The sequence below is a fragment of the Paroedura picta genome, chromosome 16 (genome assembly GCF_049243985.1).
Source record: "Paroedura picta isolate Pp20150507F chromosome 16, Ppicta_v3.0, whole genome shotgun sequence".
NCBI classification, from domain to species: domain Eukaryota; kingdom Metazoa; phylum Chordata; class Lepidosauria; order Squamata; family Gekkonidae; genus Paroedura; species Paroedura picta.
Genome location: NC_135384.1, coordinates 25,185,856 through 25,202,371, shown reverse-complemented (window position 1 = coordinate 25,202,371; position 16,516 = coordinate 25,185,856). Strand labels below are relative to the sequence as shown.

The window sequence follows — 16,516 nt, the reverse complement described above, 5'->3', positions numbered from 1 at the left end:
AAAGACTGACATAGGGTTGTGTTCCTCCACACCTCTGGGGACCCAGGATGTGCCACCAATTGTAACCTCCAGTGCTTTGCGAGTTCAGTAGAGCATTATCTCGATACCGGATGCATTGAACAGGCAAGGGAAAGGCCCTTCCAGGCCTGGTTATGATTCCCCAACATCACCACCAAGGTGTCTGGATCACGGGTGGTCAAACTGCGGCCCTCCAGATGTCCATGGACTACATCCCACGAGCCCCTGCCAGCAAACACTGGCAGGGGCTCATGGGAATTGTAGTCCATGGACATCTGGAGGGCTGCAGTTTGACCACCCCTGGCCTGGATGGATGGCTCCTGAAAAGCGAATGCCAGGTTACATGGGGTGTGTGCCTGATGCACCCAAAGCCATTCCATCCATTCATTCATTCGATTTATATACCGACGTGTACAGCTTGCTGGTTCACGGCGGTTCACAAAAAGAAACATAACATAAAACAAGGTATGTCCAATATAAAACCACATTCAAAACACTTAATAATAATCCTAAAACAATCCTCAACTCTATAATAATATAAGAATATGGCGGTACATAATTTAAAACTTCTCCCCACCCCTTGGGCCATTGGAGTCTGCCCAGATGGCAGCGTATGACTGGCAACGGAAAAGAATAGAAACGGGGGGTAGGTGATCCAATGGCTCCGGGCACACTGTGCCCATCAACCAAACGCCTGTTGGAAGAGTCCAGCCTCTTGCCCACCTCTTTAAAGGCCTCGATTTTGCAAGGCAGACAAAGCAGAAGGGAACTGGAAAGGGTAGACTGCCCAATACCACCATGCCAAAGTTTCGCACTGATTTGTCCGTCCCCCCCTTAAAAAAAAAAAAAAAGCTACAGTGCAGCAACATACAGGTGTGTGGCTTTAAACAGGCCAGCCTTGCAAGAGTACAGAGAACATGTGGACCCACAGAGAGCCGCGTCACCTTCCAGCAAATGTCACACCCTTGATGATGGCACAGAAGACAGCTGTGGTGCTCCCGGACACACCCTGCGGTGGAGAGCCGCTTTATTGGCGCCGTGCCACAAAAGGTGTTCAAAGAGCGAGCGGCAAGCACGGAATCGGGAAAGGCCAAACGGATGACCCCTGAAGGCTCGGGGCTACTTGAGTATGGATGGCTGGAAGTCTAAAGCCCAGAGAACACACTGAAACACAACTACACACAAAGCGCACAGCTCCACAGACACAGAAACCGAGGGACCTTGCATCGGGAAACACCAGAAGGGTCTCTTTTCTCTGTGGATGCTGCTCCAGCAGACCCTGTTCCGAGGAAGCTGAAGGCTCCTCAGAGGCCTAGCAGGGATTTCGTGGTAAGTCAGCCTTGGCTGACATGCAGCTAACAGGGGAGCATTGCATTTCTTTCGGGGTCGAGAGGGATACTGGTCAGGCCAAATCAAACCCGGCCAATCCTCTAGGCCAGGGTTGGGCAAACTGCGGCCCTCCAGATGCCCATGGACTACAATTCCCATGAGCCCCTGGCTAGGGGCTCATGGGAATTGTAGTCCATGCGCATCTGGAGGGCCGCAGTTTGCCCGCCCCAGTTCTAGACAAAGAAATGCACACTCAAGCCTGACACATATCCCAGAATCCTCTGCAACACAGGGGTCCTTCAAGCATGGAGATCAGCCTCGAAAGGGTTCTCCCCCCAACCATGGTGGGCAGTATGAAATCCACTGCGTTCAATGGTTGCATCGTCTTGCCCAGGCACCCAAGCGTCGGATTTGGAGTGAGAGAGATCACTGGAATGTCTCTTTCCGAGGAGAGGGGCTGTTGCGTCGATCCTCCTCCTCCTCCTCCTTCTTGGGGCAGATACTTTCCGACCGAGTGCCGCCCCCCCACTCCCTTTCCAGGCACCCCCCCAATCCTCGCCACGTCCATCGCTTGGCAACTTTTTAATCCACTCACTGTTGCAGCCGCTGCTGCCTCTACTGCCTGCGGGCTCTGGGCTGGGCTGACAGGGGGTTCCTCGGGCTGCCCTTCCTGATAGTGGATGGAAGGAAAAACAAGGAAGAGGAGGAGGAGGAGGAGGAGGAGGAGGAGGAGGAGAAAGCCAAAGAACAAAAGAAAGGGGGGAAAAAAGAAGAGAGGCGGATGGAAGGGGTCACGGGAGGATGAGATGGTCAGAGAAGGAAGAGGGGGCGTCTTTAACTGAGCTGCACATCGAAGGACCGCTGCATCTTAACAGACACACACATTATCGGGCAGGGGGAGTGGGGAGCAAAGCAAAAAGATGCAGGCTGAGATGCTCGGGGAATAGCGGGCCACGAGGCTATCGCGGCCACAACGCCAGAAGTGAGTCTCCACAGAAACACATTCGCAGGTTTGTGTCCTTGCAACCCCATGCTGCAAGAGAATGTTCACAACAAGCTCTCGCTGAAGGCTGAAGGACTCGACAACAGGTGGACCGTGCTAATTCGGTTTAGGTCCAAAGAGCACCCTGGATCCACCAGTCTAAATGCCCTTTGGGGTTTTGTTTCATGAGAATCCAGTGCCCAAAGGTATACCGGAAATGCCTCCTGAAACAAAGAGAGAGATCGAGATGGGGAGCAAGGCTTAATCTGTTTCTAACCGTAGAAAAGAGCCAGATTCAGGATCACCTGAAAGACTGACGCAGTTTGTGGCGGGAGAGGAGTCATTTCAGGACTCATTGCTCACTTCTTTAGGTATCTACCGGACTCTGACTCTTTTCTACCGAAACAAAGAGAAATTTCAAAGGTGGTTTCTGAGACGGGAGGGTCTGCCATTCAAAAGAGAAGGGGGGAAGGACAGAGCGGAGAGTGCTGAAATGCCCTGGCTTATCAGAAAGCAGCTCTTTCAAACCTGCCCACTAAGCGGCAAACACACACACCTTGTTCAAGATCTCGGGAGATGGCTCCCGAGGATCACAGTCACTGCGGGTCACGCCTGCACTTCCGTGCCTCCAGCTGCAGGTAGGAGTCAAATTGCATCCCAACATGTTTACCCGGAGTCAAGCCCTGGTAAGTATTCTGAATCCCATCTTTCGACTCGATAGCGCCACCAAGGCCGTTTACAAAACTTGCTTAGGATGCGGGGCTCTCTAGAGCAGAGGTAGTCAACCTGTGGTCCTCCAGACGTCCATGGACTACAATTCCCATGAGCCTCCAGCAGCAAACGCTGGCAGGGGCTCCTTGGAATTGTAGTCCATGGACATCTGGAAGACCACAGGTTGACTACCCCTGCTCTAGAGGTAGGACTTGTGTGCGGAAGTCCCCACGCAGACCCTGGCTGGTGAACGGTTAAAAAGGGCAGGAAAAGAAACCCGAACCCACTCACCAGGTGTTTCTTCCACAGGTACTGATGGCGCAGGACCAGGGGCTTGGCAATCAGCATCCAAGGCACGCACAGCAGGGCCACCACAACCAGGAAGCACTGGAGACCTTTCTGCGGGAGAAAGGGGGAAAAAAGAAGGTAGGAAACATTCAGCAACGGGGTCGTTTCTGAGAGATCTGACCCACCACTTGATTCCCCTTCTGGAAAAAAAACATTTCACATTTGTTGACTCTGTTCCCCTTTGACGGACATTTTAAGACACTGTGCAGAAGAAGAAAAGAAGAGGAGCTGGTTTTTTGTGCCCTGCCTTTTCACTATCCCAAGGGGATAAAAGGATAGTGCATCATCATCCTCATCTTTTGCCTTTGGAACCTACAGGCCAGCGGCCTTGAAATCATGGATCGAGACCTCCCTTGCTGGACCAAGTTCCTATCTAATTTCCTTGTTTGGTTCCTGGGCAGAAAAAGCAAGGGCTCCACCCTTGCTGCCTATCTGCAGGCGCTCCGGCAGAAACAGCAGGAGAAGCAGGGTCAAAGAATTGGACAATTTGCATTCGTTTTCGCTGTGGAAAATGTGGGGTGCATACCCACGCTGGGGCCACTGTTTTGGGGAGCGGCGTCTGAATAACTGGGTCAAACTGAGGTAATAAGAGATGGTGTTCTGGGACTACTAGGCAAACTGGAACTCTGTATGTCTCCCGAGACCCGTGACATAGAATCATAGAATCATAGAGTTGGCAGGGACCTCCTGGGTAATCTAATCCAACCCCCTGCACTATGCAGGACACCCACATCCCAATCGCTCATCCACTGTAACCTGCCATCCCCTTGAACCTTCACAGAATCAGCCTCTCCATCAGATGGCTCTCCAGCCTCTGTTTAAGAATCTCCAAAGATGGAGAACCCACCACCTTCTGAGGAAGCCTGTTCCACTGAGAAACCTCTCTGACTGTCAGGAACTGGTCTGTCCCCAGGGACATGTACCCAGGTTCCCATATTTTGAAAAGCAAAACGGAGGACACTTTTCCCCAGATGACTACCGCAAGCAAGTGATCCCTATGACAAATCTCATTTCAAATAGCCCTACTATTTAAGTTGTGATCCTTGCTGCTAAACTAGGAATACACCTCACTTTCTAGACCCGAGAGAGGACATTTTCATCCATTTCTTAAAAGGCGACCAAAACAGATATCCCCCCCCCCCAAAAAAAAGGACATGTCCAAGGAGGGCACAATATGTATAGCTTGTTGCTAAATTGGGTCTCCAGGCCTGAAGAGCTGGGGAGTGACAAAAGTTACTCTGGTCTTTAAAAATAGAATGAATGGCCACCTAACCCAACTAGCGTCTGTTCCAGGACTTTATTAAGGAAGGGCAGCATTAGGAAGCACAAGGAAGAAAAGCATAGATTCTGTGGCAGAGGCAATCCCTTTCTAGAACAAAAGGGTCAGAGATTCTGGCTCCTCATCTTCCTGTCATGTGACTGTGATGTCATGAATTCGTGCCAGGTCCTTGCAGCCCAGTGAGTCCTGTGCCATCATGCTTCATGGTAGAAAACGGTGGGTGAAGCCCTTGGGGAAGTTCTCCTGCCAGGTTCCAATGGTTCTGGCAGGGCCTTGTGAAGAGGACGTTCCCAAGGGCCTGGGGATCCCAGTTCAAGCAGAGGCATCAATGCGGAGCCTTAGTCGGCCTCAACACAAGCCACGTGAAACTTTGAGAAGGTCACTTACTTGCCCACGATACAGTGCGGTGCCTTTGGGGTCGTAGGTGAAGAGAAACATGTTGATGAAGTGGATGAGGAGGCTCGGCGCATCCTTGGCACTCTTTGCATCAAACGCCAGCCACTTATAGAAGATGAGGATGACCAAATAGCCAAAGAGGGAGGTCATAAAGATGACTTCGGGGATAAATCCCAGGAAGATGTTCAGAGGCTTCTTGAAGTAGCTGTACAGGAGGAAAGACACAATGGGAAGACCTGGACTGAAAGGCAGTTCTTTCTTTCAGCAGCTAATGAAACCATCAGCATCCGAGCATGATTACAATGTGGAATTTGCTGCCAAACAACAGACAACTTTAAAAAGGGATTTGTTAGATAAGTCTATCAATGGCTACTAGCCGTGGGGGCGGAAACGAAACTCCATGTTCAGAGGCAGTCAATCTTTGGATCCCAGTGCCAGGAGGCAATATCAGGGGAAATTATCATCTTCTATGCCCTGTTGCTGGCCCACCAGAGGAATAATAGAATCACAGAGTTGGAAGGGGCTATACAGGACATCTAGTCCAAACTCCTACTCAAGAGAAGGATCTGTCCAGCTGCTGCTTGAAGACCACCAGTGAGGGGGAGCTCACCACCTTCTCAGGCAGCTGATCCCATTGCTGAACTGTTCTGAGAAAATTTTTCTCCTGGTATCGAGCTGGAACCATTCTACAGGTAGTTTAAAGCCATTACTGCGTATCCTGTTCTCTGCTGCCAACTGGAACCGCTCCCTGCCCTCCTCCAAGTGACAACCTTTCAAATACTTAAAGATAGAACTGGCTTGCTGCTGTGTGAGGCAGGATGCTGGACTAGATGGACCATTCATCTGATCCAGCAAAGCTGTTCTTATGTTCTTGACTCTTTCCTTCTAGACTTGTAACTTTCAGACCTCCCCCTTCATGAATCTTTTGAACACCAGCTCATCAGCAGACCCACCACTGCGCATCTCAAATATGCTGTCCTTTCATGTGGAATGCATTCTTTTATTTCCCTCCATTCCTCACAGCTAAGAGGGACTAATAAATCATAATTCAGAACATCACCACTTAAAAACAAAAAACCCAAACGACCTTCCTTCCCCTCTAAAACAATACCTTCAATTTATATACCATTAAAAGCCCTCCCTTAGGACAAAACAAAGGGCTACACACTGCCGATGGCTGAGAACAATAAACAACTGAATTAAATTCCAAAGATGTTGTTGCTTTGTGTCTTCTCAAATTTCTTTCGAGAGAAGATTCTCACATCTCAAGCATCAAAGTTTTGATCTAATAGATCTTCACCAGTATATTCTTCTCACGATCCTTTTTCATGCTGACTCGCCTAGGCCAGAGGTCACACAGTTTTTAAGGTACTTGGTAATCTGAATTTGGAATCTGGAATTGTCAACATGAAAAAGAACTGTAAGAGGAATACACCCATGAAGCTCTATTAGATTGAAAGGTTTATGCTCCAGATGTGAGAACCTTCTCTCAAAAGAAATCCAAGAAGAATCAACATCTTTGGAATTAACGCAGTTGTTTATTGTCGTAAGCGATACACAGTTGTAGCCCTCTTTTATACGCCATTAAAAACCCTGGCAACTAATAAGACCGTGCAATGCTGCCTAAAAATGTCTAAAAGGCAGGAGGCATGCACATCCCAGCTCCTCAAGGAGCCCATGCCATTGAGAGGAAGCTGCTAAGGAGAAGGTGGCCCCGGCAGGCCACCGTAACTGGGGGAAGCACTGGGAACTGGAAGCCTGAAGACTGATCTGCAAGATAGCTCCGGACCTTACAGTGAGCTAAGCTTAATCCCCTCCACACTGTTGAAGGGAAAATCAGCAGTGGTGGGAAAGACGGAGGTCAGGAGTGTTTGCCCTCCACCATTCAGGGGCTCTCTCATCACAATGCCCTTTCCCCAAATTTTCAAGAAGCGTTAAGATTTTCCGAAAACATGTGTGTATGTGGGAGGGGGAGGGGGGGACACTGCTCTGGCTACGTCTCCGTTCCTCATGCCTCACCTCCGCGAAATGCTTGAGCCCTTTTCAATTGGCAAATGCTTTCAGCACCCTATTTCCTTCCACTGGCTTCTCTTCCCTAAGACAAATAATGCGATGGGTGGGGACGGGACATTTTTATTATCGTACAAAAAAGCCCGAGATGCCCAGGCCTGAGGATGAAGAGGGGGCTAGATTGCATTCATATAATTTTTAGGGGTGCAGGGTGGTTCACAAGAGTAAATAACATCCAATAAAACCAGCTACAATAATAATATGACAGTAAAATGTAATAAAACAGAATTTAAAAAACCCATCTCCACCCCCTTCACCAGACATCCCAGACTGGGGATGGCGTCAGAATTGGGGCAGCTAAGAAAGAGGGGGTGGAGGGAGGCCAATATAATTTCAGACAACCCTGGTTTCAGCCATAGGCCTGGCCGAAGGGTGCCACCTCGCTGGCCCTGCAGAATTTTGACAGTTCCCATCAAGGCCTGGATCTCAACAGGGACCTAAATCCTGCAGGTTGGAGCCAGGGCCAAAAAGGTCCTGGCTCGGGTCAAGACCTGGAGCATGTCTTTGGGGTTAGGGATCACCACCATGTTGGTGTTAGCCGAGGGTAGTGCCCTCCAGGAGGCATACAGGGAGAGGTGGCCCTTCAGGTATGCAGGGCCCAGACCGCTTAGGGCTGGAGAGAGAGCCCACTTCAAACCGAAAGGAAGCCCAGCCTGATCCTTCTGATGGAAGAGCAAGCTCACATGTGGTTCAGGAGACTGAGAGAGACGCCGAAAAGCATGTGGATGATGCCGAGGATGACAGACATCTTCATCTTGAAGGAGTTGAGGAAGGTCAGCTTGTTGGTGGCGATATTCCAGATCTAGAACCAAGGGAACACAGAAACAAGAGGGTGGAAGGGGGGGGGGGATGAAAACGGCACAATGAAGTGGCCGCTTCTCCTATTCAGGCAGTACATGCGTGTTCGCTATTCCCAGTAGAAATACCTCGCCCACATAGAGTTTAAAGCAGGGGTAGTCAAACTGCGGCCCTCCAGATGTCCATGGACTACAATTCCCAGAAGCCCCCTGCCAGCGAATGCTGGCAGGGGGCCTCTGGGAATTGTAGTCCATGGACATCTGGAGGGCCGCAGTTTGACTACCCCTGCTTTAAAGCTTTGGACTCTAGTGTAACTCACAATGCAGCTGTATTCGCCTTAGCTGCAATGAACATTAGGAATAGAATTGCAAGACTCGATTAGAGTACATTCTTCGTAACAGATAATAATAGTTATTTCCTGAAGTTGTAGCGTGCACTTAGTAGTAGTTGAGATGATCCATTGCTTCTCTGTATGTTTGCAATGGCCTTTGGCTAGGCACAATAAATTTGACTGACTGACCCGTAGCTGTAGAACCACCTACGGTCCTTTGGCCTTCTCGGTGCCTCTTTGCGACCAAGAACATCACAGCTGAAATGAACAAGCGCAGAGCCCTCAAGAGCTCGGCATACATCTCTGTAAAATGATGTGAAAGTCACGGAGGACGCAGAAAATTCCAACCGGCAGGTGAAGGGCGGTTGCAACGCCCTTTCCCTCAGAATGCAGTTCAGGGGCTTCTTGCCCAACGTCCCCCCTCCTGAGCAGAGCAGTTCACACCTTGAGCAGAATACAACTGCTGTAATCTTACAAAGGGGAAGACCCTGTTTAGCTCCAGAATGCAGCTGAGCGGGGCTTCGTGGGTTAATGTTGGATTGCCAACCCCCCCTGGACTCCCAAGTGGGGAGTGGACAGTAGGGTTGCCCCATCCAGATTGGGAAACTCCAGGAGATTTGGGAGTGGAGTCTGGGGAGGACAAGACCAGAGAATCCAGCTGGGTAGAAGACTAGAGAATCCAACTCGGTACAAGATTAGAGAATCCAGCTGGGTACAAGACCAGAGAATCCAACTGGGTACAAGACCAGAGAATCCAGCTGGGTACAAGATTAGAGAATCCAGCTGGGTACAAGACCAGAGAATCCAACTGAGTACAAGATTAGAGAATCCAGCTGGGTACAAGACCAGAGAATCCAACTGGTACAAGACCAGAGAATCCAGCTGGGTACAAGATCAGAGAGTCCACTCTCCCAACGCATACGTTTTCTCGAAGGAAACGGATCTCCGTATTCTAGAGGTGAGCTGGAGTTCTGAGGGACCCACAGATCCCATCTGGTGGCTATGTTAATGAGCAGCCACTCGTGAGCACAGCTTAGAACAGGGGTAGTCAAACTGTGGCCACCCAGATGTCCATGGACTACAATTCCCTGCCAACTGGCAGGGGCTCATGGGAATTGTAGTCCCCATGGAGGCCCGCAGTTTGACTACCCCTGGCTTAGAAGGAACATTTCTTGCCTCTTCTCATAGATCCCAGACTTATGTTTTCCTGCCCACCGTCCCCAAAAGCTGTCTAAAGTCCGAAACAAGTCTTAAATTCTTTTTAGCGGAAGCAGCGCACATGACGAGCTCATTTTCACATGTGTCAAATGAAAATGGGCACTTCCTCCACATAAGTACAAAACCGGAAAGCCGATCATGGGACAGTGCTAATTCAGGGATCGTAATACTTAATGCTCTCCTTGCGTGTGAAAACCAGGGTGACCGGAGGTAGGAGAAAAAGAGGTGCTCTTACTGGATCAATGCCAAAGGGATACGGTCCCCCAAAAACTCCCTTGATGCCAGGGTCCAGCTGAAGTGCCGGCTCATCCCGGAGAAGCTGATCTCTGCGTGGAAGAGAGGACAAAATTAAACAAATATGAATATCAACGTACCATGTAGCCCCAAGAATAACAACAAAACCCACAAAATGCTTAAAAGAAAATATTACCAGGGCATTTTTGGTCCAGCTAAGGGGGAGGAAGGTGCAAAGAGACGAGGGGAGCAGTTTTTCAGTAAGTTATTTTGGCAGCATCATGTTGCAGGCTTATGAAACGCAGGCCACTTAAGGGGGACTTTCCTTCTCTCAGTTTATTGAAGAGCAGCGTACAATAACAAGCAGGTGGTCGGTTATATATGCAATGTATTGTGCTGAGGGTTTTGCCATCTTGGCCCTGGGCTAGTCACAGACCTTGGAGAGCTGTTCCCAGAGCGCTTCTCTTAGAGCTCTCTCAGCCCCACTCACCTCACAGGGTGTCTATTGTGGGGAAAGGAAAGGGAAGGCACTGATAAGCTGCTTTGAGACTCCTTTGAGTAGAAAAAAGTGAGGTATTAAAAACAGCTTTTTCATCTCTCCTTTTGCCAAGCCCTATCTGAGGTGCTGACGCATTTCACTGCCTCCAAAACTCCTCCCCTCCCCATCTCTAGTTCCGCAGCCTCCAACGGGACTAAAATATATCCCCTGTGTTGCCTTGGGGCTAAGGCCCTCCATTGCAAGGAGGGGGCGAGCTCCAAGGAAATCTTGGATCCGAAAAAGTGGAAGGCTGTTTCAGCAACGCACCTCTTGTGGCAGCTTGTGTCGCTGTGCTTGTCTCCCCGTCCCCATGCGGACACACACTCACACCTTCCGCTCAAACCCTTCGGAGCATTTCCACGGACTCCTGCCCCTTGCACGTGCGCCTCCCCACTTACGTCCAGTTGCCCTCTCTGAACATCGGACGGACGCTCCAGGAGGAGCCAAACATGTTGAGCGCTTTCGAAAAGCAGTCGTTGTAGATCAGGCCGGTGTAAATGGAGAAGGAGCCCATCAGGAGAATCATGTAGCGGCCGCAGAAAATGGTGTTGAACATCTGGACCGATTAAACAACAAACAGGCACTGAGAAGGGGGGGGGGGAGAAGAAGCAAGAAGAGAGGGAAGGGAGATACGGCCGAGACACATTCCCCCAGAAATGCAAAAGGCCGGCATAGCCACAGCCAAGGAAACCTCCTCCTGTGCTCTGTTCGGAACCCGGATTTATTTATTAAGGAAAATTTAGATGCCAAACTCCTGTCCCTCCAAGGGGGCACTCAAAGCATCTTATAACAGAAAACAACACAGGCCATATTGGAGCGATCAATATTTTTAAAGCCGTAAGATTATTAAACAATTATTTTAAAAAAGCTAAAATGATCCCAGTGCTGAAAACAGGGATCGGAGGGCACAGCTGTACTGTGACCCCCTTTCAGGAGTTCCGTACCAGCGGGAAGGGCAGAATAATTTTTAATACCCTAAGCTTGCTTTAAGTGGCAGACAAAGTCCGACCCAAGAAACACAGTCAACTCTGGGCTAATAAAACTGCGACTAAGATTATATTCAGCCCGACTGTTCTGCAGATCAGACCCCAGCACAATTTCAGGTTATCCGCCTTGAGACAAAGCGTGAAGCTTGTTCCCTAGAATATATTTAGACATTAAGGCTGCAAAGGAAGCTGCCCTGCTAGGGAAGGGCCTTTGTGATTTTCAGTTTTGTGAAAACACTAAATCCGTTTATCTTTGAGACATCAGAAGCCCCCCTGAGGAACCAGAGACCGTCTCTTGTTGACACACGCATACCTGTGTATCTTCCACCACCCCCTTCCAAAAAGAAACCATCCCCACCCCCAAAATACCTCATTTTCATTCTTCTGGGACAGAATGCGGCTTTCCCGGACCACCATCCACACAGCAAAGAGAGTCATGAGAAGCCCGTGGCCGACGTCCCCAAACATCACGGCAAAAAGGAACGGGAAGGTGATGATTGTGTACGGAGCTTGGGAAGGGAGACACCAAGATTAGCGCAGCGAGGACATTCTACTAATCCGTGAAGTTTACTGATTCGGGAGGCCTAGGGATTTTTTTCAGCTAGGCCAGTGGTTCTCAACCTGGGGGTCAGGACCCCTTAGGAGGACGAATGACCCTTTCACAGGGGTTGAGGCAGAGCAAGCAGCTTGGACGGGGGGGTGGGTGGGCATGTACACAACAGCCTTGCGGGGTAGATCGAGATAGAGCGTTAGTCTGTCTGGAACAGCGGAAAAGAGCGAGAATGGCATGGTGGGACAAGAGGCAGAGCTGAGCTGAGAAACCCCAGGGAAAAAATATCTATATACAATCATGAACGATGGATCTTCATGGCCACTGACCAGTTTTGGTTTAATTTCTGTGAAAGAACCCTTGTAGAATTTTATGGTTGGGGGTCACCACAACAGGAGGAACTGCATTAAAGGGTCGCAGCATTAGGAAAGTTGAGAACCGTTGAGTTAGGCCCAACAGATACCTTAGTCCAATTTCTGGGCATGGTCCTGGTAGTTTAAGCCTCAAGCTTTCCACGTAAATGCATGATGTTAAATGATTGTATAGCTTTATAACTGTATTGTTAACTTAAGAAGATGATTAACTGTGACTCTGTTAAATGTTGTTGCATGCTGCCCCAAGATGATCTAGTCAAGAGGGGGCGGTATATAAGCTAAAATATGAATGAATATGCATTTGCACAAGCATTCATCAAATACTTGCAGAAATGCAAGCAGAACATGTAGCCATTTAAGAACAACTTTTATTTATTTGTTTTATATACTGCCCTCCCTGAAGTCTCGGGGTGGGGGGTTTACATGAAACAGGAACAATACAGGTAACTCTGTTTGCAATAATAATGTGGCGACGACAATAAAAACACTGAGCAGCAGCTCTTTTGGTGAACCACAGTAACCCTCCAGGATGGCTTTGCCTGATGTAACAGCTTGAGCCTAGCTTACCCCCCCTTCCCCTACCCCTGGCTCCGTTCTTCCCCGCTCCCCATGCACAGTCATGTCCATCAAAAGTGAAGGTGGGTTGACAGCAGCCTCATTCAGGGCAAACTGGGACCGGAGTGTTGTGTGCATGAGGAACACCGATTTCAGGAACAAGCCACGGTTAGAACAAGCCATGGTTGGCCATGATGGCTGGCCCTCCGAGGGCAGGCCGCCTCGGTAGGCCCCACGCCATTACCTGGGTTGATCTCCCGGTAGGTGCCAATGCCGTAGGCATCCACGATGTTTTGGAACCCGGCGGTGAACTTGTTGGTCTTGTTATACGTAGGAGGCGTCTGATTGGTCTGCATCCGGTTCAAGATGGAGGGGACCGTGGAGCCGCTGTGCTCCTGTAACACACAAAGGGGGCAGGTGAGAGAAGAGCATCCTCTGCAGAGTGACCCTTTAAGAGGACTGTCACTACGGATGGAGCAAAGCATGTTTGCTGTAGCCAGGAAAGCAGTCCTTTGCGCATATACACATGGAGAACCGCACACTGCTGTTGCTCAGTCCTGCTCACAACAAAAAAGACACTTCTGCAGAGAAACACAAACGCACAAAGGGAGGCACAGCACAGTTTCGGCCTGTGGCTGGAGCCCAGACCCCCCTGGGCTGTAGAAGAAGAAGAAGAAGAGTTGGTTCTTATATGCCGCTTTTCCCTACCCGAAGGAGGCTCAAAGCGGCTTACAGTCGCCTTCCCATTCCTCTCCCCACAACAGACACCCTGTGGGGTGGGTGAGGCTGAGAGAGCCCTGAGATTCCTGCTCGGTCGGAACAGTTTTATCAGTGCCGTGGCGAGCCGAAGGTCACCCAGCTGGTTGCATGTGGGGGACAGCAGAATCGAACCTGGCTCACCAGATTAGAAGTCCGCACTCCTAACCACTACACCAAACTGTACTTACCGTGCCGCGCCTGAGGGCAAACTGGATGGAGTCGAGGTCGGCAACGGGACACCAGACTTCAGCAATGAGGCATTTCTGGGTCACGTCAATGTTGCAGAGGTTCAGGGTGTGGTAGATGGCCTTCATCTTGCGCACCTTGATGAACCAGACGCGGATGTTCTTTGCGGCGGCCTGCAGGACCCTCTGCCGGTGATCCTCGGTTTGATTCAGCACCTGCCGTGGGAGGCGGGCCATGTATTTATTTATGAGTTCAATTTCTATACCACCCTTTCCCCCAAGCGGGCTCGGAGCCTCTGTTATTGTTAAAATTAGTACTCCTCCCCCATCTTCTTCAATGCCCTCCGCTGGGCGAACTGGACTGAAATGGTTTGAATGAAGGGGTGAGGGGGGTGAAGGAGGAGGAGGGAGACCTGGATAGTTTGCAGACTGCCACGGTCCCAGCTGCAATCTCTGGGTCAGGGCCCCACAGAGTGAGTTGCAATAATCCAACCTGGAGGTGACCACTGCATGGATCACTGTGGCTAGATCTCATGGCACACCTTGTAACACATCACGCAAGAGACTTGTGACCCACGTCTGCATTGAGACAGGGAGGCGTCGAAGGTCACCCCCCGGTACTAGCTGTTAATTGTACTATGTCAAGGCAGGGGAGAGGCACTCTTCCTGTTCTGTCCCCTTCTTCCCTAGCCGCCGGACCTTTGGCTTCAAGGGGCTAAATTTCAGGCAGTTCTGCCAGAGCCATCCTGTCACGGCTTCCAGACGTCTGGCCGACAGACTTGGGGGTGTATTCGGCCTGTCACCCATCAACAAATAGAGCTGGGTGTCATTGGCATACAGGCAGCACTCTAGCCCATACCCCCAAGATCAGCTGTGCAAAAGGGCACATATAGATGCTGAATAATACCAGGGGGCGGACAGACATGAAACTAACTCTTCCCCGAGGTCTCCAACCTTGCCCCACCAAATAAATCTCTAGAAGAGTGCCCACTGGGAACATCAATTCTACCTAGGCAAAGAAAACCAGGCTGGAAATCAGACTGAAGAGGACAGATGCCTGGCTAGAAACCTCAAGGACTGTAAAAGTGTGTGTGTGTGTGTGGGGGGGGGGGGGTATTTTAGGACAGGGGTGGGCAAATTGTGGCCCTCCAGCTACAATTGTAGTCCATGGACAGCCAGAGGGACACAATCTGCCCACCCCAGTCTTAGGAGATTGAAAACATGGCATAAACCAGTTCAGAGTAGAGCCCTCTTTGCATGAAGTGCAGAGTGAGACCAGAGCTTGACATTTAGCAGTCAGTCATTCCTAAGATGGTTCATATGAGCGCTTGTGTTTTGGGGTAGGGGGTAAGGCCACCATGAGTGAAAGCTAAGGAGCCCACCCTCCTTCCCCCCCACACACCCCATCCCTCATACCATTTGAAGGTCGTCAATCCTGGTGTTGACGCCAGCGGCCATTTCCTTCCTCTCCTGCGGCGTTTCTGGACAGGGGTACAGGGAAGCACGGAACCTGAAAGACACACGGGCTACCGGTGACTAATACGATGGCAACGCTTGGCATTTGAAGGCTAGGCTCTCTGTGAAAGGTGAGCGATAAGGAAGTGAGGGAAGCAAGACTTCGGAAATTAGATATTTCCAGGAAATTTGCACAAGGAATGAGGCAAGATCCAAAGAGAGGAAAAATCCAGGAAGGGTTTCCAGACTTGCTGGGATCCTGACAAGAGGCAAAACCCCAACCCCCCTAACTTTTCTCTTCGCTTACCCTTCACAGATCTTCTTGACGCGGTTTTTCAGCTGGTCGCCTTGGAAGAAAATAATGAACACGGACTTGTGCACGTAGTCGCCCTGGAAGAAAAGGGACACCGATGCTGGGAGAAGCCGGAAGCCAGCCGCCAAACGGCACAAGCCTTATATGCTGCTTTTCTCTTCCCAAAGGAGTCTCAGCAAGGTGTAGTGAGAATACTGACAGATCTGAGGGACCTAGGTTCAAATCCCAGCTTTGCCAAGGAAGCTGAGTGGGTGATCTTGAGCCAGTCACAAACTCGCAAACCTGATCCACCTGTCAGGGTTGTTGCGAGAATAAAAAGGAGGGAAGGGAAATGATGCAAACTACCCTAGAGAGCAGAAAGGCAAGTCAGTAAAATTAAAGGCGGTTAAGGCTGATAAGACGTAACAGGCCTGAGTCCACCTTGTGAATTTTGAGGTCAGTGGAGACAAAGCTTCTTCTGACCCACGTGGGAATGCACCGGTGATTGAAAACTGGGCAAAAGCAGGTGTCCCCTGGAAGGGCATATTTCAGAAGGTGGGCTCCAAATCAGATACCCTGAGATTAGGAAGACTAGTTGGAGCGGCACCTAACAGATTTTCCTTTGCCGCCCAGCAAATCTTTTGGTTTTGATTTGATACCTGAGTGCATTTTTCCTCACAATAATTTGACCACTGAGGCAGACCCCTCAGGGCCAAAACACGTTTGGTCCATTCTGTGTCGGTCTATTCCATGTGCAGTTAAGAAATGTGATGCTTTTTTAAAATTATGACGTCGGTGTTTTTAATATGCTGAATGAGTGCCCTTTGTGGAATAAATATTTGAAAATGTTAAAAATTATTTCTGCAGCTCAACCTTTGGGTCCCTAACTCTGCCGGCGAGGCTGGGCTTTGGCTTCCCTTCTTGGTTTTGCATCGTTCAAAATCCTATGCCAGGGCTATTCAAAATGCGGCCCTCCAGATGTCCATGGACTACAATTCCCATGAGCTCCTGCCAGCGAATGCTGGCAGAGGCTCATGGGAATTGTAGTCCATGGACATCTGGAGGGCCACAGTTTGACTACTCCTGCCCTATGCCCTACAAGCTACGC

General features: G+C 50.0%; 1 protein-coding gene across 8 annotated transcripts in view; it reads right to left on the bottom strand.

Moving 5' to 3' along the window:
- The window catches only part of ATP6V0A1 (ATPase H+ transporting V0 subunit a1), a 53,139-nt gene that overhangs the window by 17,961 nt on the left and 18,662 nt on the right, over nt 1–16,516 (bottom strand). For 4 of the 8 annotated variants that reach the window (XM_077315277.1, XM_077315279.1, XM_077315280.1 and 1 more), the window contains exons 8-18: nt 15,424–15,506; nt 15,078–15,171; nt 13,665–13,877; nt 12,962–13,112; nt 11,608–11,747; nt 10,651–10,808; nt 9,716–9,806; nt 7,817–7,935; nt 5,055–5,268; nt 3,332–3,439; nt 1,943–2,017 (exon numbers count right to left, since the gene is read on the bottom strand). In XM_077315277.1, coding sequence (XP_077171392.1) covers nt 1,943–2,017; nt 3,332–3,439; nt 5,055–5,268; nt 7,817–7,935; nt 9,716–9,806; nt 10,651–10,808; nt 11,608–11,747; nt 12,962–13,112; nt 13,665–13,877; nt 15,078–15,171; nt 15,424–15,506 — 1,446 coding nt within the window. The remainder of the gene's footprint in view (nt 1–1,942; nt 2,018–3,331; nt 3,440–5,054; nt 5,269–7,816; nt 7,936–9,715; nt 9,807–10,650; nt 10,809–11,607; nt 11,748–12,961; nt 13,113–13,664; nt 13,878–15,077; nt 15,172–15,423; nt 15,507–16,516) is intronic. The other 4 variants (XM_077315281.1, XM_077315282.1, XM_077315284.1 and 1 more) reach the window with 1 other exon arrangement.